General features: G+C 43.9%; 1 protein-coding gene across 2 annotated transcripts in view; it reads right to left on the bottom strand.

Moving 5' to 3' along the window:
- Positions 1-648: 648 nt before the first annotated feature.
- The window catches only part of CDC42 (cell division cycle 42), a 28,208-nt gene continuing 4,446 nt past the window's right edge, over positions 649-24,410 (bottom strand). The window contains exons 2-6 of one of the 2 annotated variants that reach the window (XM_063176846.1): positions 15,597-15,737; positions 10,982-11,054; positions 8,011-8,120; positions 7,722-7,919; positions 649-2,065 (exon numbers count right to left, since the gene is read on the bottom strand). In XM_063176846.1, coding sequence (XP_063032916.1) covers positions 1,976-2,065; positions 7,722-7,919; positions 8,011-8,120; positions 10,982-11,054; positions 15,597-15,701 — 576 coding nt within the window. In that variant the 5' untranslated portion in view covers positions 15,702-15,737 and the 3' untranslated portion in view covers positions 649-1,975. Of the gene's footprint in view, positions 2,066-2,661; positions 3,528-7,721; positions 7,920-8,010; positions 8,121-10,981; positions 11,055-15,596; positions 15,738-24,410 lie in introns of those variants that run through there. The other variant, XM_063176847.1, reaches the window with a different exon arrangement.

Consider the following 24,410-nt stretch of genomic DNA (forward strand, 5'->3'; position numbering starts at 1 on the left):
CCAGCCAAATCTCCCCACAGAAGGCAGCAATTAAAACTGAACTGCAAAGTTGAACAGCAGCACTAATCACTATGAAAAATGAAAAACCACACATTTTGCACTAAGATTCAGGATTAGAGTGCCCAAAAATCAGCTTCTTAAAAGAAAAGTGAGGTTCTTTCTAATGTGATTTAATAATAAATACAAGTTATTATCAACAGTGTTAAGACTTCGCTATTCTTCTCAAGCAGGAACAAAAAGGTGTGATGAAGTGCATGCAGTTTTGGGATAGGTATGACATCATTTGTCCCTTTAGGCTTTCTGCTATCTGCCCATGAGCAGGGAACAACAGGAAATTTCTTGACAGAAGAGATTCTGAAACCCAATAAGCCCCAGAAGACAGCTTTTACTATTTGGGAACATGCACACTGAGTATTTCTTTGTTTGAGAACTACCAAACCCTCTTCTTCATGGGGTCTGACAGGAAAGATGCTGCATTAAAGATCAGAGCGATTTTGACAGGACTGAGGCCAGAAGCAGACTGACAAGGATTAAACATTAAGGAAAGGCTAGCTCACAAGAAGGAAAGGGGGACTCACAAAGGATAAAAGCCATATTTACAAGTCCTTCACACTCAGAAGAAAGGCAAAGGAAATAACTACCCTCAGGCAGGCTTGTGAAGATACTTTAATACATCTGAAAAGAATGCATATACAAAGAACTTAGACATGAAAAAGCATTGGTTCAACACTAATGAGTCTACAAGAAATTTAAATTGTGGAAGATAAAGAAGATTCCCTAACTTTTAAAATTTTTTGAATTTGCAAACCAAAATACATTTTTGGTAAAATCCTTATGATACTCCAGATGGTCTATGTAGAGACACTGCACATGATCCTCAGGGCTTGGAGCCCCTCTTCCAGGTTCAAGGTTACTCATGAGCAAAATGCAGAAAAAGGGGTTCCCTCAACTGGTCCCAATATGGTGTCACACCAAACACCAGAAGCCCCTCCCTGCACTTCTTTTCAACTGACACAGGTCTGTCTATCTTTCCACCTCTCCCTGAAGGATGCCAAGCCATCCAGCAAGAGATGCACCATCAGAGCCAGCTCCAAAACCCATTGTAGCACATCCCAGGTCCCTTTAGGGTGTCCAAGCAGCCGTGTATGTGCTGGTCATTGTAAGCATTTCTCTAATAATTAAGGATTGCCAGAAGGTAGATTCAATAAAAGCCAACTGACCCAGCTAGGGGTACTTCCAATGGGGCAGTTATTTCTTCAGCACGAGCCAAAAGAATGTGATGGCAAAGATTAAGGAAGAGACCGGCAAGTTAGTCTCAAGTCTGATGGTGCATCGAGAGAAAAATCATTCTCCTGTTCCTAAGGCTTCGTAACTTAGAGGATGGGGTACAAATTTATTACCTGCACAGTTAAAAAGCCAGGGCAAAAAGATACAAGGCAACTTCAGAGAAGATGTATTTTCTACAATCCTTCTTAGAGGAGCACCAGCTTGGGACATTTTGCTTTCCTGACTAAAGTCTGCTCATACCCAGGCTGCTGGCTGGCTGCAGAACAGCCCTACAAGGTCTAGAAACCAGAACCAAGTCTTGCCACACCAGCGTAAGGGGCAAGACTTCAGTTAAACAGCCTAAAATTAGTCTGTTATAGAAAAAGTCATTGAGCATGCCTTGATGTTAAACAAAAAAAAAAAAAAAATTAGAAACAATAAACAAAATAAAAAAAACTAGTAATGATCAGTGTCTTCTGATAATACATAATTACTCAAAATTAACTAGTTTAAGTGAATTGAGGGGGCACTGGGGAATAAACACTAACATTCTCATCTCACACAGGTATCGTGTGGGGGAGATGGGAGTGCAGGGAATTTGTCATTATTGCAAAAACAAATTTTAAAATTTTATCTTTAGTTTGATTTTAACATTGCTTTTAGTATGACATCAAACACCAGCTTTGCAGAAGGGGCTGTGGAGGGACGTTCATAGCAGCACACACCTGCGAGTCTTCTTCGGCTCCGGGGGCTCCAGGGCAGCCAATATCGCTTCGTCAAATACATTCTTTAGGCCTTTCTGAAAAGGGGCAAAGAGAGAAAGGGGCAGTTTCATTTTTGATTTTTCACACATACAAAACCCCAGAAAGCCAAGTGGCAGCCACACCCCTCTAAGGACACATGGAGGTTTGCCATCCCTAAAGCCTGCCTGCCCAGCGAAGCTCCGTACACTGCTCTCGGCAGTTTCTCAGCAGAGCATCTCATTTAAGGAACAAGAAAACTAATCCTCAGAGAACGGACCAGTGTGCTTCACAAGTAGCAAAACACGCGCACCAAAGTAATTTCCTTAAGGCAACTTTTATGACTAACTGGCTACTTATATTTCACGTGCTAATAACAAAGTAGAAAGTGCTGCATTCAGATGGAAGAACTTAACCTGGAGCACACCTGTGACAACACATCCCCGTGTGTCAGAGACAAGGTAAGGATGCAATTATAACCTTATCCAGTACATGCTCTGCTCGGGTATCCAGCCCTAAACACCTCAGGGTTAGAAGCAGACAGGCAGAGCCCAGAAAGCTGCCATGGTAACAGAGAAGTCAAGCTGGGAGGAGTACAGAGGGGTATCATACACTCTGTTGAGGATTAAACTGGAGCCAGGAAATGCAACTTGAATAAAGTTTCATCAGTCATTTATACAAACAACTGCAATTTTTAATTTCAAAATTTAAAGACAAGCTACAATCGATGTTTTTTCCTTAAAACAATAAAAATCAGAAGCACGATAGTAAGCAGCAGCTTTACATCTTACAGTAACAGGCTTTAAGAATCTATTATTGAAATGAAGAGCTCTACCATGTTAATGAAAGCAATAATTTTAACAGTTCATAAAGCAGTAGCAAGTACATTGATATTTCCTTCCCCCCAAGGACTGACAGATACTCCACTAAAGCACAGACAGCCAAAGCAACAGCAAACATCTCACTGCACACAGGAGAACCAGAAAACCCTTCACTTTACATCATCATTTGCAGATCACCAGTTCAGGTACTTTTGTCATGCAAATACAGTTAAGTCACAAGCAGAAATGGAAAACACACCCAATGTTTCTTCCAGTTGGATTCAGGAAGATCAAACATCTCTCATTTTTTTGGTCGTTCTTTAAATAACAGTGTAACCAAATCCTTTCCCCCAACAGCCTGAATTGTAAAGCTAGCCACACCTGGCAACCCAAGCAGCAGGGAGTTAAGCGAGTCCAGTTCATGTTCCACAGTCACAATGTTTTACTAAAGATCTCAAGTACTGTTTTCAGTCCAAGAGCTAATACAGAGGTTGCTCTAAGATGGCAAGCAGGCACAACAGCTTTCAATCAAGATGGTTTGATTCATTTTTAACCGGGTTTCTACAGTAGTGGGACAGAGGAAGCAGCAGCAAGAGGGGAAGAAGAAAGTTTAGAATATACAGCACTTCCTTTTGGGCTGAGTTTCCGGAGGCTCGAGGGCAGCTAGGATAGCCTCATCAAACACATTCTTCAGACCTCTCTACAAGACAGAGGGGAGGAGAAAAAACAGCAGCCAGGTTAGAGGATTAGAGAAAAACAAGCAGATACAAAGAGCATTCAGGAGCAGGCTGAATTCACAGAGGCAGTAAACAGATTTACTTTGCAAAAAAAACAAAGTAGATCCCAGGAGAAAATCTCATTTAGATAACCCAGAAGTCAATGACAGAGACAGAACAAGTGACAGGCCAAGTGGAACAAAATCAACACTCAGAAGGGCAGAGGCACAAACACAGCAAGAACATGGGGGAGGGGGCCACACAAACGGTGACGGTTTCCGCTCCACTGCTGTACTACACTGAGGGAGCTTACAGGGGAATAAATCAAGCACACAGCAGCTTGCCCCAGCAGGGAGACCCAAAAGGTCAGTTAAACCTTTTGTCGACACCCACTGTGGGTAAGTGAACACCTCGGATGCACAGAGTATTTCTCCCAACTCCCCAGGTCCAGAGCAAAGGCTCCAAACAACTCCTCTGCTTTGTGAATTCAGCCCCTGAATAACTGAAGGTCTCCAAATGGCTGGGAACACACATTCTGGGAGGGAAGCAGGACCACCCTGGTAAGCCATCATCACTGGCAGTCACTAACTCTCAAGTCTTTAGAAGTGATGCAATACCTTACCAGTGCTACTCTGACACTGGAAGCCAGCATGGAAATGGTGCATTTCAGTTATTCAGTTTAGTTGCCAAAGCAAGTGTAACCACAGAAAGACAGGAACAGCTTTATGAGTGCAACGATTGGGATCCAACAGCAGAAAAGCAGTCACAGAGCTGCAGGACTCTGCAGGGGTCACACCGGAGCACAAAGTACGCGCTGCATTTGCTGTAAGCACAACAGGAACAGGGCAGGGCGTTTCCATCCCACCCACGTCTGCCAGGTCACACACCACACCACAAGGGAAACCTGGCTCGGTTTAGACTAACTGGACTCGCCTAAATCTACTGTCATGAGTGCACCCTTCAAAAATTCAGGAGAACTGCTTTATGATAGCTGAAAGCAAACAGAAAGGCTTCAATTACATCCTGTAAACAACTGCAATCTGTGCAAAAATTAATTTCTTTTCTGATCATTCAAATGTAACTGGTTTTTCCCTTACAGGTTATACTGGATATATCCCTTTTAGAAGGTCTTTAATCTTATTTTACTAAAGCACATACATAGGAGACCTCTCAGGCAGTGCCATCTGGAAGCATTTAAGGCCATCACATAACATGCAAGATTATACTTGAAAGAACAATAGTTTAAGGAAACTACGATGTCCATTCTGTACATCCTCCCCAGAAATTTTTCTTTTTCTTTGAGTGAGTTGCAACTCATGCTCACAAAAGAGCTAAATACTTCCGATAAATAATGCCTCTGAAGTCCAAATAGTAATTAGATTTAATTTCTCTGTGAGAATAAGGCTGCAACATAAAATCAATTATGTACTGTTAAACAGATTAAGAACCCAGGCAGGGCAAGAGTCAAGAAAACAATTTTACTTAAATTCTCCTATTCAGGGATTCCTCTTGTTTTTGTATCACCTGCAAGAAATTTGTTCAGCAGTGCAGAATTTGGGATTTGTTTTGAAGGACCTAGCAAAAAAGGGAAGAGGATAAAAAAAATGACTGGAACAAAATTGTTGTGAAAATGGACCAGGGTTAAAAGCTTGGATGACCATGAGTAACAACATGAAGGGAAGAAATTGTGTTCAATACCACAGACACACAGGCCTGTTAAAATCATGACTTTTGTGTTACACTGGAAACAGGCTGAGATCAGGCTTCCTCTGTTTATGGACAGCTTAAAGCACTTTATATATCTGTGTCAAAACTGGCAGCCCACCATCAGGAGAAAAAGAAATCAAATTCAGCATTCTCTCTGATGTGAGGTACTAAGATTGGGCTTCAGAAAGTGTAGACATCCATACCCAAGAGTAACAGAAGTAACAATCACTGTAGCTGCAATCTGTCAGTCACCCTTTCCTAACAGCAAAACCTCACCTACTTGTCACAGTAGCACTGGGTGATCTTGTAAAGAAAGGCCCGAGACAGACACTGAAAATGCCTTCATCACAAAAAGGGATTCCACAATCTGAGGAAAGGGGGATAGAACTGGCTCTCCAATAGAGCAGTTATCCAAACTTGGGGAGAAACTCTGTCTTTACAGAAAAAACTCAAAACTCAGCCTCTCATGACTCACACAGTACAAAAACAAATAATGCCAGCTCCATGATTCTATGAGTATTAGCTACTGTGGTGTCAAAGTAATTTGTAGATTAGTTGGGAAGAAAAAAACCACCCTGCACTGCTGAAGTGAACCGCACAGACAGCATCCAAGGCAAAGAGAGACTGAATACCCAGCTGAGTCTCACTTCAGCTAAAATCAGCTACTACAGCATCACCTTGCAGGTAGGAAAATAACCCTCCAGGCCAGGGAAGCTGCCTTCTGTGTTCAGCAAGCTGCCAGTGAGATCACTGCAGGAGCTCCACACAACCCTTTGCAGATCAGTTACAATGCTGTTCACCAGCTACTGATGACACACCCAGGAAAAAAGTGTTTGGTGAGTCAACAACAAAGGGAGAAAAATGGAGCAGATGCAAACCAACTAGTTGTCCAGGTGAGAAGGCTTCTGAATCCTCCTCCCAGGTCACTCCTGACCACTAAAATCATCACTTGGTATACAAGCACTAACGCTCTGGAAGAAAATTCAGGCTGAGCTTCCAAGTGCATAAAGTTGTTCACTGCAACAGATACAGATTAGTCCATCGGGAAATAGAAAGAATGGATAAACACCAACATTTTTTGTCATATCAACTCTTGCTGTAGTAATTCTAAGTGATTCCATGCAATTTGAGCAGACACAAGCTCAAGTCCAAAGCAAGTCCAAAGCTACAGAGGAAAGGGTCTCAGAGAGCAACACAGGACAAAGGCCCTGGCAGGTATTTACCCAATTAGCAGGTTCTACAACCTAGTTAGCAGCAGCATTCAGGCTGTGCCAGATACCATCTAAAACAATATTTTGGGGCTGAACAGACCCAAGAAAAAACTACAGCTCAAGCATAAACAGCCCTCAGCTTGCCTGCGGGCAGTTACGAAGCATGGCCAAGACCACTTCTGGTCAGGGATCCCCAGGATGAACAGCAGCACACCTCACCACATCACCTCCAGGGTCAGTGTCCTGCACAACTCCAGCAAAGTTCCTTCACAGGAGACACCCAGGCAAAGCTTTGTTACAAAAAAAGCGTGAGGATTTTAAATGGAAGAGTAAACATGCAATCTGGAAAAAAGGGGCAAGATAAGTAGAACTTCAGGATTTGTGAAGTTTGGTAATAGCTTTGTGCTCAAGGAGATCAATGAACAACATAACTGGAAAGAGTGAGGAGCTTGATACTGTGCACCCCTGGTTCCATGCACATCAGAGATGAACAAATTCTTTACAGACCAGCATTAAGGAAGCTGTTCAAAGTGTAATAGTCAATTCTGCAAGAGTAAGAACCTAGGATTAAGTTCTCAGACCATCCAAAGTCAAGGCAACAGGTCAGCTAGCCAGAAAATGGCTCCCACTCTAGTATTCCTAACTGAAAGGGAAAAGATAATTGAGTTTCTTGCTCTCAAATCAGCTACTTTAGTTGGCATTTGATTCACATTCACAAGTTATAAGCATGATGTAAGAACTGTCTTAAGAACTATTTAACTGTTACTTTCTGTTTTAACAGAACTTCTATCTGAAGGAAGGACACAGGAAACAGCCGACCACCAGCTGCACAGGAAGAGAAGGCAGCTATCAACTATGAAAGTTTCCAGTCTTCAAAGTACCAGCATTGACTTTATCGAGAGGCATTTTTTTGTTTGCCTGCTTGTTTCAGCAGTGACGTGCACACTGTGTCCCAACCCAATTATTGTCCAAAATGTACCTTCTAAGTTATCAACGGTTACTTTTCTCCAGCACAGAAGTAAACACAGTAAGCACATCCTCCTCCATCACCCACATTAGGCCTAAACCACACAGGCTGATTTTCTTTGTACCACTGCCAACTCTCTGCGCCTTAGAACAACATGACAAAGAGAAAGCTACACTGTAAATAGCAGACCCAGAGCTTACACCCCTTCACATCCACACTAAGTTGTTTTTCCCTGGAACTGAAAAAAAGCATGGAATAAAAGCAAGCAAAAATGGTCAAAGACCAACCCTTACCTGCGTAAGTGCAGAGCATTCCACGTATTTTACAGCCTTCAGGTCCCGGGCCAGCTTTTCAGCAGTCTCTGGAGTTATGGGCTTCTGCTTGTTCTTGGCAAGTTTCTCAATTGTTGAGGGATCATCTCTTAAATCAATCTGGGTCCCAACAAGCAGAAAAGGAGTCTTTGGACAGTGGTGAGTAATTTCAGGTACCCACTAAAGACAGAAGAGACACAGCATTTGTTACTACCTAAGATAACTCCTGACATACTTCAGCAGCTCCGTTTTCATGCAGAGTTCAACCAACCTTTTCTTTCACATTTTCAAATGAAGAAGGAGAGACCACTGAGAAACAGACCAGAAATACATCTGTCTGTGGATAGCTGAGGGGTCGTAATCTATCGTAATCTTCCTGACCTAGAAAGGAGGAAATTAACACTGTATTAGACCCAGACGACAAAATCCTGCCCTTTACAGGGAGTCAGAATTCACATTTCATCACAATAACATGGCTGTGATTAATCCTAACTCTGAAGCAAATAGCCAAGCACATAGTGAACTCAAACATTTGAAAAATCTATGTTTCAAATCCAGAATTCATTCAGTTGCTATGTAACAGTGAGCCGCTGAGAGTCACAGGAAAGCTGGGAAGCCTCCAATACATTTTGAGATCAAACACCCTCAGACTGCAGAACACTCTCCTCAGTTATGAAGGACAGTTGCAGAACGTCGCTCCAGTTATAGGTGACCATTCATTACAAGCATTATGCCATCAAATTTCATTACCCTGCAAAAAATCCCCTCCTCTCAAGAAGGGAGAAAAAATTAGTTTTGTTCTGACTTATGCTGTGACTCACTGAAGTGTCTCCAGGCATGAGGAGAATGTTGCTGGTACACATGACTGCAACCAGGCCACCCAGCAGCATTCCCCTAAAACCTCACCGAAGTCCCAGCATGGGCTGTGCTTTGGAAGAAGCCAGCCTCCTCCCTTTGAGTCCCTATGTGCATGGAGCCTCTGCAAGGCACCACTAGCACTGATCCACCAGCCTGACTGTCAAATTTCATTCTTAAACCTCCTCCTGCATAATTCAGCTGCACTACTTTCAGAAACCCAATTTGGCAATGAAGCTGCTGCTGCACTTACTGGCAACAAAATCCAAGACAGTTGTTTAAGATGTCTCAGATTCCAACTAATGCTGTCTCACTCATCCTACAGGACAAAGACCTACAAGATCTTGAAGAAGTCAACACAGCAGCTGGGACACCTCAATGGAGAAGACCTACAGTTTGAAGATGGAAATCTAGACATCTTGTCCTGTCTACTGTGCTTGGCTGGACAGAGAGGAGTGAGCACTGACCAGAATCAGTCTCATGGTTTGGAGTGAAAAGAATCCTGAAGCTCATTCCAACCACCTGCCATGGGCAGGGACACCTTCCACTAGGATCAGGTTGCTCCAAGCCCCAGTCAATCTGGCCTTGGACACTTCCAGAGATCCAGGGGCAGCCACAGCTTCTCTGGGCAACCTGTGCCAGGGCCTCATCATCCTCATAGGGAAGAATTTCTTCCGAGCATCTAATCTAAATCTAAAATAACATGTTGCAATTAACAAACTACTCCAAAAGTCTATCTTCCAAGTACACGCTCAAAACAAAGACTTGGGTTTTAATCTGAGAACCAGCAATAGAGGCTTCATGCATCGTTAAATTTTGTCACCTGTGCTGGCTAGTACTTAGAAAAAGCAGGCAACCATTAAGAACACATACTTTCCCCTCAGCAGTCCTGCTCAGGAAAGAAAGCCTTTACATTCACAAGTGCACAGAGTCACCTACATGCATTAAAGTAATTTGGTAACTTCTCAAAATTACTAGCTGGATCACTGCTCATGTTGATAACAGAAAATGTGCGTAACTACACACACAACACTTCTCTGAACCCTCAGCCGGAAAACAGGCAGAGAAGGACCAACACAATCACCCACACAGGGACCATGCAATACCAGAACTGCTGTAGGACCACCAAGATGCCTACAGCAGACCACACAACATAGGTCAGGAAAGAGTCTCTCTTCACCCAACTCCTCATCCATGAACTAGGGAGCTTACAATAATGGGAACACAAATCACATTTGGGAGGAGAACATGGAGAGCTAAGTGAAGCCACGCTGAAGAATACATTCAGTGCAGACAGCTCAAGGTACAGATGCAGTGCCAGCTGCAGGTTGAGCTCTGGGTGTCCAGGAGCTCCAGAGGAGCTGGCACTGACCCTCTGCACAACGAAGGGCCCAGGGACCTGTGGCACAGCCAGCTGATGCACATTCAGAGATATAGCAGGAACCAAGGACTCAGCTGGAAGCTCCCAGACTTTCAAACGCATGCTGTGAGGGACATAAAAGCCCATGGTTTGCTTTGTTCAGTATCTCTTCCCAGAGGCACTAGCTCAAGCTGTTATTCTGGTTTTGCACCACAATTAAATTTGAAGGCCCTGGCTGCCTGAGACATCTATGGGGAATCTGGGGCTGAGGCAGGAAGGAGACCTTGTCTGACTGTGGAGTGTGGGGCACACTGAGAATCAAGCGAGGCCCCACTGCGCCACTGGAGCTGCCACTGTGAACAGGCTCCAGTCCCAGCTCAGGTGGTGATGTGTGACTGGATGGCCAAAAAGGAAAGTTCCTTTAACAGCTATAGTGTTTAACTGGAAACCTAAGATTGTTTCATTAATAAAATTAGACATTAATGATGCATGTAAGAACACAGCTTGAAACAGATTAAATTTTATCAGACAATTTTACATGAATGCTTATGGACTAAGCTCTCCAGAAGGGCTCTTTTGAAGAAGAGTTTACAACACCAGTTGTTGCCACATCACTTCAGTATTATTAGGTGGTAGGGACGAGTATCCAGCAGCTGAACCAGTTTCTACCATTTCTTTTCACACATGCAAAGCCATGTTTAGCTGTTTCATCACTGCACATTTCTCCAGCCTAAAACTGAGATGCAGCTTAAACAAGAGGCCAGCAGATTTTTAATTTTTAAAAGCAAGCAGTGAGAGAGCTTATGAAATCCACACCCTGACTTCATCCACATTAAGGATGCAGAGACATACAACACATTTAAGAGGTTCTAATATTAGTCATTCTGTCTTGCCAGAATCAAGAGAGATTCTCCCCTTCTATTAAAGAAAATCTCAACAAAAAAAACCCAACTCTATGTCTTCATGTTCAACATCACCTCAGGTAAATCCTGGTCAAGTACAATGACACAAGCACTTGGTTTCTCACCTGCAGTATCAAAGAGGCCAAGGGTGTAAGGCTCTCCTCCAATCATCACTGTTACAGCATAGTTATCGAAAACCTGGCAAGAAAAGAGACATGTTTCAAGGAGACATGATTCTCAAACCATCATCTCACCCACCTTGCCAGAGCACATCTAATTTGAATTAGAGACACCTCTAGAGGAAAACAGAACCATCAGGCTTACAGTGCTATTACCACTAATACTATTAACAGAACAATTCCACATGTAATAGTGACACTCCAACTGTTTCCACAACACAGTCAAGCAAAGGCATACAAGCTACACCACTGAGTAACACACAGTAAAAACCACCGAGCAAAACACCTACAACAGTGTTTGCCTGTTACTGCAAGGAGGTTTCCCACGCTGCCAAAGAAATTCTAAACTTCAACTTTAGTCTTAGACACAGTAAACACATCCTCACAAGGACAGAACAGGTAAAGTCAGCCCTGCCATTCAAGGGCATGGGGCTGTATCTCACAGTACCTAAATCCTCTCAAGTCCAAATTTCTGAGTATCTAGGGAACTCTATTATAGAGTCCATCCTTTCAAGAGAGATTTATCCTACATCTTTGAAGGAAGCAGTATCTGGTAAAAAAAATCAATCTGTGTCAAATCCAATCTGAAAGGAGAGTCTGGTTCCAGATACCAAGCTCGACTGCCTCTACAACAGAACCTGGTACAACAGTACTGCCCTCCAGGACGCTGCACAGATCAAAACCAGCACTACCCACGAGTGTTTCACCCACAAAGTGACTTACAGTACAACTGAGCACAACAACCTAGCCAAAAGCTCAACTCCTCCATCCATCCACTCAGGAGAGCACTGTCTGAGGTCAGCATCCTTCATTTCAATAACAATATTATCTTTAGAACCACAACAGACAATACTGCAGAAACAACCTATGGCAAAAGATCCTCCCCACTGCAAAAAGAAAACCAAAAACCCACCACCTGCCCCTGCAAGGTGCTGCATGGTCACTTGGGGCAAGTCAGGATCTGCAAAGAATGATGAGGAAATTCTGCTTCCTCACAGAACTGCAGCCTGAGCAGCTCTCACAGCTGAAGCAAATCCCAACAGGAAAGATGTCAGCAGCCACCTCAAAGGCTTTTCACAGAAGTGAGCAGGGAGGGATGTGGGAAACAAGTAGTCACATGCATCTGTTGTCAATACAGTAAGAGCTTAGGTCCTTGGAAAAAGAAAAAAACAAAAATTGAAGAGCAGTGAAACTGCACTTCAAAGCTGTACTCCCCAGAGCTCAAATGTCTCCTTCCCACCTGACTGCCCTGGTTAAAGACACACCCAACACTATCCTATTTTTTTCAGCTTTTCAAAACTTACAATGACTGAGAAAGCAACTATGGCCACTGCACACTGCATATCCCCAGAACATCATCCAGAAGCAGAAATCCACTTCTCACACTATTTTGAATTAGCACATTCAAGATTTTAAAGCACTGCAAGAGACATCACCACTCGTCCCCACTACCTGCAACTCAATCCATCAAACACTGCACTGGGTTTACCTTACTGAACACACAAGAAAGGGTCTAGCTCCAAATCACACCTTGAGGCTGAGGGATGGTTGAAAGTATTTTCACAGGGCACATTCAACATCCCATGACTGTACTGCTTCAAGACCCCAAAAGACTTATCAGGATGAAACTCCTCTGTTCCTAGGAACAGAACAAGGAGCCAGAGTGATGAAGGTCAGAGCATTTCCTCTTCCACATGTCAGAAGATGGTCGGCAGCTCAACCCCCCAGCAATATCCCCCCATTTTTGTTCAGCTACCACCTGCAGCTGCCCTTTCAGGGCAATTAGCATGTCTCCTTTCTCATCTTGTTTTTTGTTTTTAAGGCTCCCTATCTGCAAAATGGGGTTTTTTTATTTCAATTTTTGTGTTAAGGTATAGTTTCTATTGAAATGTTTGGGGTAGAGCCCTAAGAAGGCCAGGGTTATGAGGCTGGCCTTCACAGAAACCAGGCAACTATAGTCTCATAGTACAATTCACAGACAATTTCATCCTCAGTTGTGCCAAAATGGCTAAAAAACAGAGCCCAAAGCAGTTCCTGCCAATGCCAGGCAGCCCACTACAGCAACTGGCATGAGCTCTCACTTGAGCTGTCACAACCCAAACATTGCCAGTGCCTTGCCAAAGACGTGCCCTTCACTGCCTTGACTTTTGAGAATGGCAACAAAATCAAAAACATACAGGTAACAAACTATGTGCAGTACCACCATGAAATCCATCTTCCACTGGGAAACATCCTCCATGAAGAGAAAGGATCGCAAAACACAGCGCCAACTGAACAGAACTATCTACAGGACTGAAATGGTGTGCTCTCCATCCATGCTGCAGCCAGGCCACTGCACAGGAACTGAAGTATCCGTTCTCTTTCTCTGTCCATTTATTATCAGAAGCATTAGGTGGAATATCAGAGGTGATGTACCAGTTTCCAGTCTGAAGTATGCCTCTAGGCTGTTCACACAATTAGGAATGGGCCTCTGGTATCTCCAGAACAGTGAGTTCCTCAAGCCATGAAGTTCAGAGGTAAATAACATTTTGGAAACATGAGGCAGATTTAAAAGGCACTATAGAGAAGCCTTAGCACACCCTGAACACAATTCACTGGCAACTAACCTTTTCACATGTTTTCCACATTCCTTTCGAGCACAGATTTACAGGCAGCACTACTGTGTGCAGGACAGGATACCAACTTGAAGGCTTTCAAAACATACATTTTAAGATTATAACATTTTTCAGCTCTATCACTTCCCTTAAGGGATATGTATAGAAACACTCACTGCTGAATTCACCGATCAATTTCATTTTGCCTTGACTATAAAGAACAGCTTAAATAGGACAAGCAGCCTTTCCCAGGTTCAGCACAGAATGTAGCTGCCCTACAAGCATCACATCAGGATATCTGACACTACTGAAAAACTTAAGAATGGCGAAACAGTTTCAAATGCCACTTCTCTACCAATCCATAACAGAGCCCATGAGAGAGGCTGATCCTGGGTCTCTTGTGCCTACAGCACAATCCACAAGTTCCCACTAGTGACCACTGCCTCTACCCTGAACACTAGGAGGTTTGGGAGTCCTTTCATGATCAGCTCCTGATCTACAACTAAAGACAAACATTTTTATTTTGTGGAAGTCTGTCCTACCCAGGACAAACCTCGTATCTGGTAAGTTGAAAAATTCTGGATAGCATATAAAGCCAGTATCTCAAAGAGACATGATGATGTCTACTGCAACTTCTTTCCCACAAAGAGAAGACATTTTCATGAAGTCCTATTCCAAAAGAGCTATCAGGCTGAGCCACCGGCCATCTCAGAGGAGCTACCTCGTCTTCTGAATGACTTTGTAACACAGAGAACATTACCATCTGCTTTTACTGGCAGATGTTCTCTGGGATGCATTTCCACATCCAAATTTGTTTGGGATACATAGATAAACTCTTCAACTTGTATATTAACAGAAGATAGCCTTTTCAGACCATAACAGAGAAAATTAGTAAAAAGAGCATCCAGCTATAGTAGTGTAGTAGGAGTCCCTGTAAAATCTATGTACTGTGTAAGTGGCCTTGCCCCAGTTGTAGTTATTCTAAATGAGCCACAGCTGTCAAGTCCTTAGCTGGGCAGCTGCTGTGGCCCGTGAAGGTTACTGGGATAAAAGGGGGTGGGTTGAGAGCCCTGGAAGGAGCCCTGATGAAGCCACAAGGAACGGCACTGCTGAGAAGAGCTGCATGTGAGGAAACCACCCAGAAGGTACGGACTCCAGAAATATTATAACAACAATATGGTTACAACATCCAGCTGCCAGTCTCTTGCAGCAACCTCACTAAAAACTGACCCACCTCAGTGGCAGTACAGCGATCTTGCGTACACAATATCAAGTGGAAAAGCACTTTTCTAACAGGAAGACTGTGCACATGCCTCACAGGCAGGCAAACCGCTCTCACTTTGAACTTTGGATAAGTCAAGGGATGCAGTATTTCAGAAAACTGAGCCTGTGAAACTCAAAACAGTTACTTCAATGTAGTTAAGGACTATGCATACATTTGGAAGTCCAAAAGAATGTGTCTGCATCCAAACACGCTCCTCATACTTAGCTGAAGTTGACAAATCACCCTCCGTAGTGAGGGTGAGAAAATGAGCTTCAGAAAATGTTAACTGTTGTCACTGACTATTCTAGCAACATGAAACACTCCCTTCCCTAAAAAAGATGTAGCAGGAAGTGAGAGCACAACCAGGTGTTCCTACTGCTTACTCTCCACTGATCTGCAGTTGTTCACACTGCTTATCTCACTCACAGAGTCCATCCACAAAGAAAACACAGAATCTGCACAGCAGTCAAGTAGCAAGAACTGACCATACACAGGTGAACTGACTAGCACTACCAGGTGACATGGAAGGGAACAGCATGGTGTCAGACTGATTCTCACTCTTCCAGGCTCTATTAGTCAGTCTCCAAGAGGCTGTAAGAACACGTATCAGGGAATGCATGCCATCAAGGTTAGTTCAAAAAGGAACTCATGCTACCCCGCCCCAGCAAGCCCAAAGAAGAGTTTGAGCCATTCTCACACTTACCGTTGGTACGTATTCCGATGGGAATTTATTTGTTGTATAAGAAATTAAGAGACAGGTTTTACCAACAGCACCATCACCCACTACTACACACTTGATCGTCTGCATTGCTGAAATCTACTAGAATATCAATCCAAAGAGAACCTAGAAGAAAAAAAAGATACATATATTTAGATGGTTCCCAGATGCACTAGATAGCCATGCATATCCCCTTTGACATGAGCCCAAACCACTATAGCACATGTGAGATATGAAAACATGACATTCCTAAATGAGTTGGCAGATCCTTTCCCTCCACCACACACACAAAGCAGCTCACATTCATAAGCAGAAGAATTTTTGCCTAGTTACCTAGAGATGGGCAAAAACATCTTTTGGCTTTTCCAGACTCAATTTCCATGCATGGAAGTATCTAGCCTCACATGCAGTGGAAGGTGGAAGCGTAAGCTCTGGTCTGGAGAGCTGCTCAGGACACACCTGCCTTCCAGAGAGCAGCTCAGCGTAGAGACACACCAGAAGTGTTTGTGGAATAGAAATTAACACGTACAGACAGAAATAAACATGATTCTTTTCTTCTCTCCCTGCCTTTTTTAGGACCTAAGCATCATTTTACAATTTTCTGGTTAAAGTTGCCAGTTAACACATACCTTTATGCCCACTGTGAAGTGTTTACAGCGCTGAGAGCTCAGCAGGGCATTCAGATCCCAAGGGGACTTCTGACATCACAAAATCTAAATGCACCCAGTTACTCCAACCCAGTCTCAGCAAAAACTTTAGTACATGAACTAAACCAGTATGCATCACCAATATCTCCTCCAAACACTTGCTGGCTATCTCCAGTGTTGTACAGCTGTCTTTCATTTGTGTATTACTTTAATTAGAGGTGTACCAGGCCTCTGGTCATGCCTTCACATGGATGTGTGAAATCCTGACCCCAGGAAATTAGTGGCAAAGCTCTCACTGACTGTCAGCATAATATCATCCAAAACACTTTTATTTACAGCAACAAAGACTTGCCGCAAAGTCTCTGTAAAGTCCTGAGGGGAGCAGGAGGTGTTGCAAGCAGCAAATTTGCCATCACAGGAACAGCAAAGCTTTAGCAAGCAAGGATGTTGCCACGGTTCTCAGGTCTGGGTAACTGCAAGTCAGGGTAACTGTATTAAAAAATCCGAATCAATCCCTCCTGAACTATTCATTCGGTCACTTCCTGAAGATTTCACTTCTTACAGTAATGTAAATATGCAAATCCAAATTTTTGAGGCTTTAGTCACAGCCCGCAACACGATTTGATACTGTGTATCATACCATCGTACCTGCAAGGAAAGGAAATTGCTAGGGACTCAAAAGAAAATACCACCCCCAGCTCTTCTTTAGACACCACAGGGTTGCTCTAAGATTTCAAGAGAGACAGCTACCTTCATAATAAACATCCTCAAAAGTTCCTAAGAACAGTACTTGTAGGGGAATACTAGCTACAGCCACTCCCACAAGACCTGGACAAAACCACAAGCAGTTTTAGGAAATGGCAGCAAAGATTCTCAGGGCAGGCCATCAGCGAGCACCTGGTACACCAGGCACTCACATTGCCATCCTCACCTATAATTCTTCTTTCAGCAAGCACAGAGATAATAAATTATGTGTGTAAGCATCAGGTGTTGCCACCAGTAGCCCATTTCAATATCAATAGAATCTATTGATTTATGCAGATCTCAGTTTCCCAGCAGACATCCAGAAGGATGCACTGTGCAGACGTATCAACAGGCCCTTCATTAATACAACAAAAAGCTCTGCAATTTGGCCCTGAAGCAAGCCCATATTTACTCAGAAGGAAAAAGCAACTATTTACATTTCAAAAGACATCTTCTGTGTTCAGGCCAGTCCAACTGTTTACACCCAAATACTATTATTCAATATTGCCTCAGTTGCGAAGGGCTCCCACAGTTCTGCCTTGCCATGCTGTCAGCACTGACTGACCCCAGAGAAAGTCCCATTTCAGAAGAAAAAAAAAAAAACAACCAGACAGAAAGCAGGCAGTGGAGCAGCACAGCTCAGGCCCGTATTAAGAAAGTTTTCATGCTCAGAGAAAAAGTGCAAAGGGATGAGCCACTCATTAAGGTGATTTCAAAAGGAAAACATGCCAAAACTCAGGCAGAGCAAATGAACCCAAGTGCATTGCAGCCCATCCCAGACACAGGCAGCAGTGTGCCCGCTCACACAGGCAATACAATTCTACCATCCGCCTTTGGGTTTGGGCAAAGCCCAAAGCATTCAGCTCTGCCGCTGCTCAATGCGGGTAAGCTGCTGCCTCCAAGAATTCCTCTCTGAGTTAGTAAATGAAGTACAAAACAAATCTCCAGACTGGGTTTCCCAGCCACTTCTCATATGTTTTTCCAATTTCCACTCGAATTTGTTACACTGCCCAGCCAGTCCCTGGAACCCCTGCTCCAGCTGTCCTTCCTCACCCCAGGGCTGGCACAAGAGGAGATGTTTCTCTCTGTTTCCCTCTCACGAAACAACACTTACAGTCAAACCTCTAGAGAAGCACTCTTTCCAAGCAGCTCTCTCCTTGGCAGACCAGAACTCCTCCATGCTGCAATCCTCCCTTCCTGTTCTACCTGTAATTTGCGGGTTACACATCTGCTTCAGACCATCTGTCCAGAGCCCAGAAAACACCCAAGAGGTAAAATCCTGACTCTGAAGCATTCCCTGTGCTCACTGCAACAGACCAATCCATGACTCTCCATAAATTCAGATCTTGTGTATTACCAAAAAACCTCATATACACCTTTGTAAAAAGAAAAAGCATTTTACAGCTCATTACTCCAGAGAGCATCAAGCAAGCCACAGTACTAGAAAGTGTCTCAGGTCACAGAGTGTGCTGCAAGCCTTTGCTTCTTCCCCGTCCTTGGACACAGGCAAGTCCCCCCACACTGACACTGGGAGAGAAGATGCTGTTCTCTGGCAAGGGCTCAGGTCAGTCTGGGGCTGACACAGCACCAGCTGCACGCATCTCACATCATGCCCACAGCTCCGATACGGCAGCGAGCTGTCAGCCCTATCCCACACAGCTCCTCTCCAACAAACACCAGCACTGCAAATCAAAAGCATCTGCAGGAGCTGCTCATTCATTCTCTCTGCACCTCCAGCGCCCTCCTGAAGCACAGCACTGGTGTGGTGCACATCAACCACTCAAACACACAAGCCACTGCACGGGGTGAGGCAGCACGCACTGCTGCTTTCTGCCAGGTGACCTGATCCTTATAACCCAAAGCCTTGCTCTGGAGCCTAAAGTAGACTCTGAATGGCACAACAGGGGTCTGCAAAAGCCCAGGCAGGGCTGTTTTCTTTCTTTTTTTGTTTTTTCCTCCTTTCTAAAACACAAAACTAATAGCATTTACCATGAAAACAATTGAACTGGATCATTGGAAATTCTCTATGAAACAAGCAAGTACCACTGCTCTCACACAAGTTGTTCAATTCTGATTGCCCCCACCACAATAAGACACTTCAAAATTACACATTAAAAGAAACAAAAATTTGGGCACATCCCTTAGGTAAAGAGATCCCCCTACATTTTTTAAATGGATGCATAACTTTATGCTTAAATACTGAAATAGAATGGTGTAAGTTTTAAATAGATTTAGAGTGTTCAGCACAGGCCTCCAAAGTCTTAGCAGTGGCAAAGTAGCTGGATGAGCTAATGTTTTGCACTTGTAACAAGTCCACAGCTGAAAACAAGCTCATTTCTAAGGATCTTAGATTCACAATCCTGGGACCTCCTCTTCCATAGGAATAGCTTTAAGGATACATACATCATTGACTTGTGGTATAAAAGTAATTTAATCCAATTTAAGATTAACCACAGAATAACTCATCCCCAGAGTGCAACGACAAGGGCAATAGAAACAAAGAAGTTACAGAGGCTTTGGGCTTGCTGCCCCCCAGAAGTCACCACAGTCTGTATGTACAACACCCAGCAGAGAGAGCACTCCAAGCAGTTTTAAATATCTGAAAGAATTGAAAGAGACTGGAAAGCACTGAAGTCATCCCAGCCTGAGGGCAGTGAGTGGATTTTGAGCCATGTAATTGTGTGCCATCTGGTCAAGCCCAGACAGAAGAGCTGATAAAGACCAGGAATGCAATGCAGGTCAATATGACTTAGTTCTGTTCAAGGAGCTCTAAAGACTTCTTAAAAACATAAAAAATATTTTAAAAAAAGAAACAGAGCATTGCACTGATTTGATCTCTCTGTAGTGTAATCAAAACCTTCAGCAATTCAGTAAAGTACATGTTAACTAATGACACTTGCAGTATTTGCTGGATTTTAACCTGCTCAGCATGTGACCACAACAGCAGGATTTCAGAGAACTCAACACCGTCCTAGAGAACGGAGAACTGGCATCTGGAAACTGTGGATTACACAGCCATGTAAACTCTGTCAAATTCATAGGCACGTTTTACACAATTTTGCTTTAAAGCTCAATTACACTTTTGTGGAAGACAGCTGATCTGCATTTAGGATTAATTCCAGAAGTGTTCACAGAGATGTGAGTAATACAGCAAACAAGGAACGGAAGTCTCCAGGGGGACATTCTGGAGCTCGGTAATCCTTCCTGGAGCAAAGGAAATTCAGGAGGGACGCACTTTGGTCACACAGGGCTTCAAGCACCAAGACACTGACCGATCACAAGAGGCTGAAGTAATCCAGGGTACCTAAGGCAGGTTCCCACTGACTGAGCACTAGCCATACCATCCCAAACACACCTGCATCTCCTGTGCAAGCCTGACTTTCCCATCCTAAAGGCAAGCATACGAAACATGGCGGTACTATGGGAGCACTTGGCTTTCACAAACTTTCTGTAACTTAAGAGTAGCTCCAATCTGTTCCAGCACCTATGTGCACTATTAACTGGAGAATTAAGTGAAGTTTTGTGCGGTTTTGTACACAATCCGTGTTCCCTACTAAACTCAGAATTCCCACGATCTCACCTTCACTCTTGCTTCCCATGTAATCTGAAGAAGAAATCACAAGCCTTCAAGCGTGTTAAAATTTCTCTAACTTTTAAGCTGCTGAAGTTTGTTCTCAGGTTAAAATGTGCACATTCTCCCAGCTAAAGGAAACTGTGCTGTCAGACCTGACACTGAACTTACTTCCTGCCTGGGCAGCACCACCACTTCCTCTCTCGGGCAGGACTGAAACTGCTGCCATTTCACCACTAGGACTGGCTACCTTGGCTCACTGCAAGCTGCTGCCAACTAAGAACCAATCTGTGGTGCCCTCTGGGATACACCATTAGCATAAGAGTTGAACCTTAACCAGTCAATCACAGCTTCCAGATCCTGTTTGAGCACCCGCTCCTCATTCAAAGAAAACAAGCAGCCATTTCTGAAAACTAAGATTTTTTTTTTCCCCATCCAATGTCATTTTACAGTTAACAGTTTATTCATCCAACTCAAAGCACTCAGGGAGTTCACAATGACAGGAACAATATTCACAGGATTTTATTCATGATCTCAGGTAACTACTTTTGCCCTTCCATGGTAGTTTCATTTCATATCCTGTAAAACCACACAGTTCTAAACAAAGTCCTCCTTTGTACTTGATAATTTCTTCCCAAATTAATCTAATCCATTTCAAGGTCCTTACCCTCAGCCACTTCTTCTAGCACTACTACAAACACTTTTGCTTTTCAAAGTGACAAATCTCTGCAGTCACAGGGGCACCAAGGAGAGGTACTTGGCTGTTGTGGTGTGCTGTAATGTCCCATTTTGGCCTTCCAGGTCATCCCCCCAGGTGTGCCTATACCTCTCTCCCTTCCCCCTTGCCCCCATGCTGAGTGAGTCCTGTCAATCAGGTTGAACATTCCAGCAAGGCGTCGTGTGGTTGGTCAAGTTCAAAGGATGCCCCTGTGCCCAGAGGTCATTGGCCTGTCTGGGTGTCATCTTCCCCTGAGACCCTGCCCCTCTCACCTGGTTGGTGGCTCACCTGTACCTCCCCTCCCCTGTCCCTGAGCTTAAAAGGGTGATCAGACCATGCGGCCGGGATTCTGTTGGAGCAGTTGCTCACGTTCAGACCTCTGTAACCATGGAATAAACCTCTGGACATTAAACCCTCCAGCAGAATCCTCTCCTTTTTCTCTTCACCATCGCCTGAAGCCATTCCTCCTGAGGTAAACGGGGTTCCTAACAAGCCTGGACTTGTTCAGTGCCCAGCTGCAACCACCAGCAAGCCAAGGTATCTCTGCGGTGATACACTGCAGCTGCTGCCTTTGGCCCAGCAGCGAGGGTCAGACGGGCCCAGGCACAATCTAACTGGTAATATTGGGAGCCTTTTTCCAATATTTGGCTGCTACAATCCCAGCAACCTGATTTGCCTCACCAGAGATACCTACCAGCATGACACGGAAGAGGCACTCTATGCCTATATCACAAACACTACATGACAAAGGTTGCCATGCACAACACACTGCTTCCCTGCAGAGATCCCAAGCCATTAACGAAGGGACCACATGAGCTCAGCTGCCAACCACACAGGGAGAAGACCTTGGACCTCTTGGTACAGTCACAAACCTGTGATGTAAAACACAAACCAAAGCCACACTCTGTTCAAGAGTTAACTATAGAAGGACGAACTGGCAGTTTTAAGAGTAGTATCACCATGGCCAGAATTCTCCTCTGCACATGTGCAGCAACATGTATCTACAGACACAATGAAAATCCTCCAACCCAAAGCCCACCCCTTCCAGCTTGCTAGGAATCATCTTCTTCATGAAGATCTCACCCCAGAACTAAACACATCTGCCACTTCTATGCTCGTAAAGTGGTAAATGCTAGTAAAATGACACATAAAGGAATATATTAGGTTCTAAACTACCTGGTGCCCAAGCTCAACTGCCCATCCTGCCCAGAGCTTAGGCTGCTGCACACAATCTCTATACACAAACACACTTGTTACCAGAGGTTCCAAGTCAAGCCTATCACCTGGGTCTTTAGTTTCTTAGGTGAGGCTTAAGGCAGCTGTTGAACTACAAACCAGCACAGAACTGGAGTTCCACTCCTCTAGAACAAGGCAATCATGAAATCCAAGCTAAAACCTGCAAAAGCACAAGGGATGGACTTGAGACACAATCTTGTACTCCATTACTGCAGGATCTTGAAAAGGCTATCCTGCTTTAAGCACTGTTTTGGGATTAACTATCGCTAACAGATCAGACACAATCCTTTAAATACTACCCGTTCTCCCTGCAGAGTACAAATTCTGTCTCCAAAAACCAGTGCTGCTGTTTACCTTATAAGTGTGTCTAATTACAAGACAGAGGCACAAAAGTTCAGTTGCACTAGAAGCTTTGTCAAGATAAACACAAGAATTCAGGTAAAGACCTGGATCTGCAGCGGGTGGGTTTTTATCTGAAGCTGAAGAGAACAGCAGCAGCAGAGCATACTGCATGGCTCCATCTACATGCCTGCTCACATCAACAGTCTCAACCTGGTGTTGGATGTCAGCATGAGAAATTTGTGGGCAGGCACACAAAAACAAGCAGTGGGAAGAGCCACAGGATCACCATCACCAACAGAGCTGGATCAATACCATGACAGCCCTGGTTTATCTCACAGGTTCCTGGTGCTCTTGAAACCCACAAAGCTTGCTATCATCACAGGAATCCCTGTTGCAAGATAAATCATGTGTCTGAGGTCCTCGAGCATCCCTTCATCTGCAGATTAATGGACTCAACAGAGCCTGAATACCCCAGCACCTCTGCAGGTTCGAAGTCCCCTTTCTGGACAAATTACTGTGAATTGCCAAAGAAGCAATAAGAGATCTCTTCTCAAAAGGCAACTATCATAGAGCTATCATAGAATAGAACAGAATATGCTGAGTTGGAAGGGACCTCACTGTTTGAGGTCAACTGATATTTTCTATACTTAATGCAATTTTCTCTCTCTAATTCTGCAATATTTGAGAGCTACTTTGCACATCTTCCTAAAGACTCCTCCCAACCGCCTGGTACACACACACAAAACAGGAAGTGAAGACAGTTGGGCAGGGGAATTTGAATAGCCTGAGCCCAAACTACCAGCAGCACTGTAACACACATTCCAAGTTTTGCAACTTCAAAAAAAAAGAAGAGGAAAAACATGTAATCCCATTTTAGCCCTAAATTCAAAACCAGAAAGCTGACCAGCTAGATAGTGTGACTCAGCAGGCTCTGCTGCCGTATCAGTTACACTGCAGCGCAGCTGTGCCTGCACCTCCTCAGCCACAGGTTCTGCCCACTATCCCACTTCAAGGCTCCAAGCAACCACCTTCAACTCAACATAAACTCCACAGAAAAAAAGTGACACCTTTCCCATTATCACTCTGGTTAAGGTTACGCTGTCAAAAGCAGCATCACCACAGGAAAAACCTGCCCCAGATTAAGCACTGGGATGTGTGTGGGGTTACATTAAGTCCTTTTCTGCCAAAGGCATTTTAATCTTATCTTATTACTCTCACACTCTACAGGAAGCTGTATTCATCAACCATGCAACAAAATCCCGTTCAATATTTTATTACCACTTAAAAACCCCTATTTTCACTAACTTTGTTGCATACTGATACTATTTAAAAACACAAACTGCACCTACACTCTTCTTTGAACACAGCATCCAACCAAGGCCCACATGGCCCTGATGGTTCTCCCCACTTTCCCGTGGCCAGCTACATTCAACAGAGTTGGAAAAGATACTGGGAGAAGTTGCTGTATTTTGAGGCACGTTTTCCTTCATGAGAAGCGCCCTGCTTGCACACTGCAGCAGATCAGGGAACAGGACAGCTGC

The sequence above is a fragment of the Melospiza melodia genome, chromosome 26 (assembly GCF_035770615.1).
Source record: "Melospiza melodia melodia isolate bMelMel2 chromosome 26, bMelMel2.pri, whole genome shotgun sequence".
In the NCBI taxonomy this organism is placed as follows: Eukaryota; Metazoa; Chordata; class Aves; order Passeriformes; family Passerellidae; genus Melospiza; species Melospiza melodia.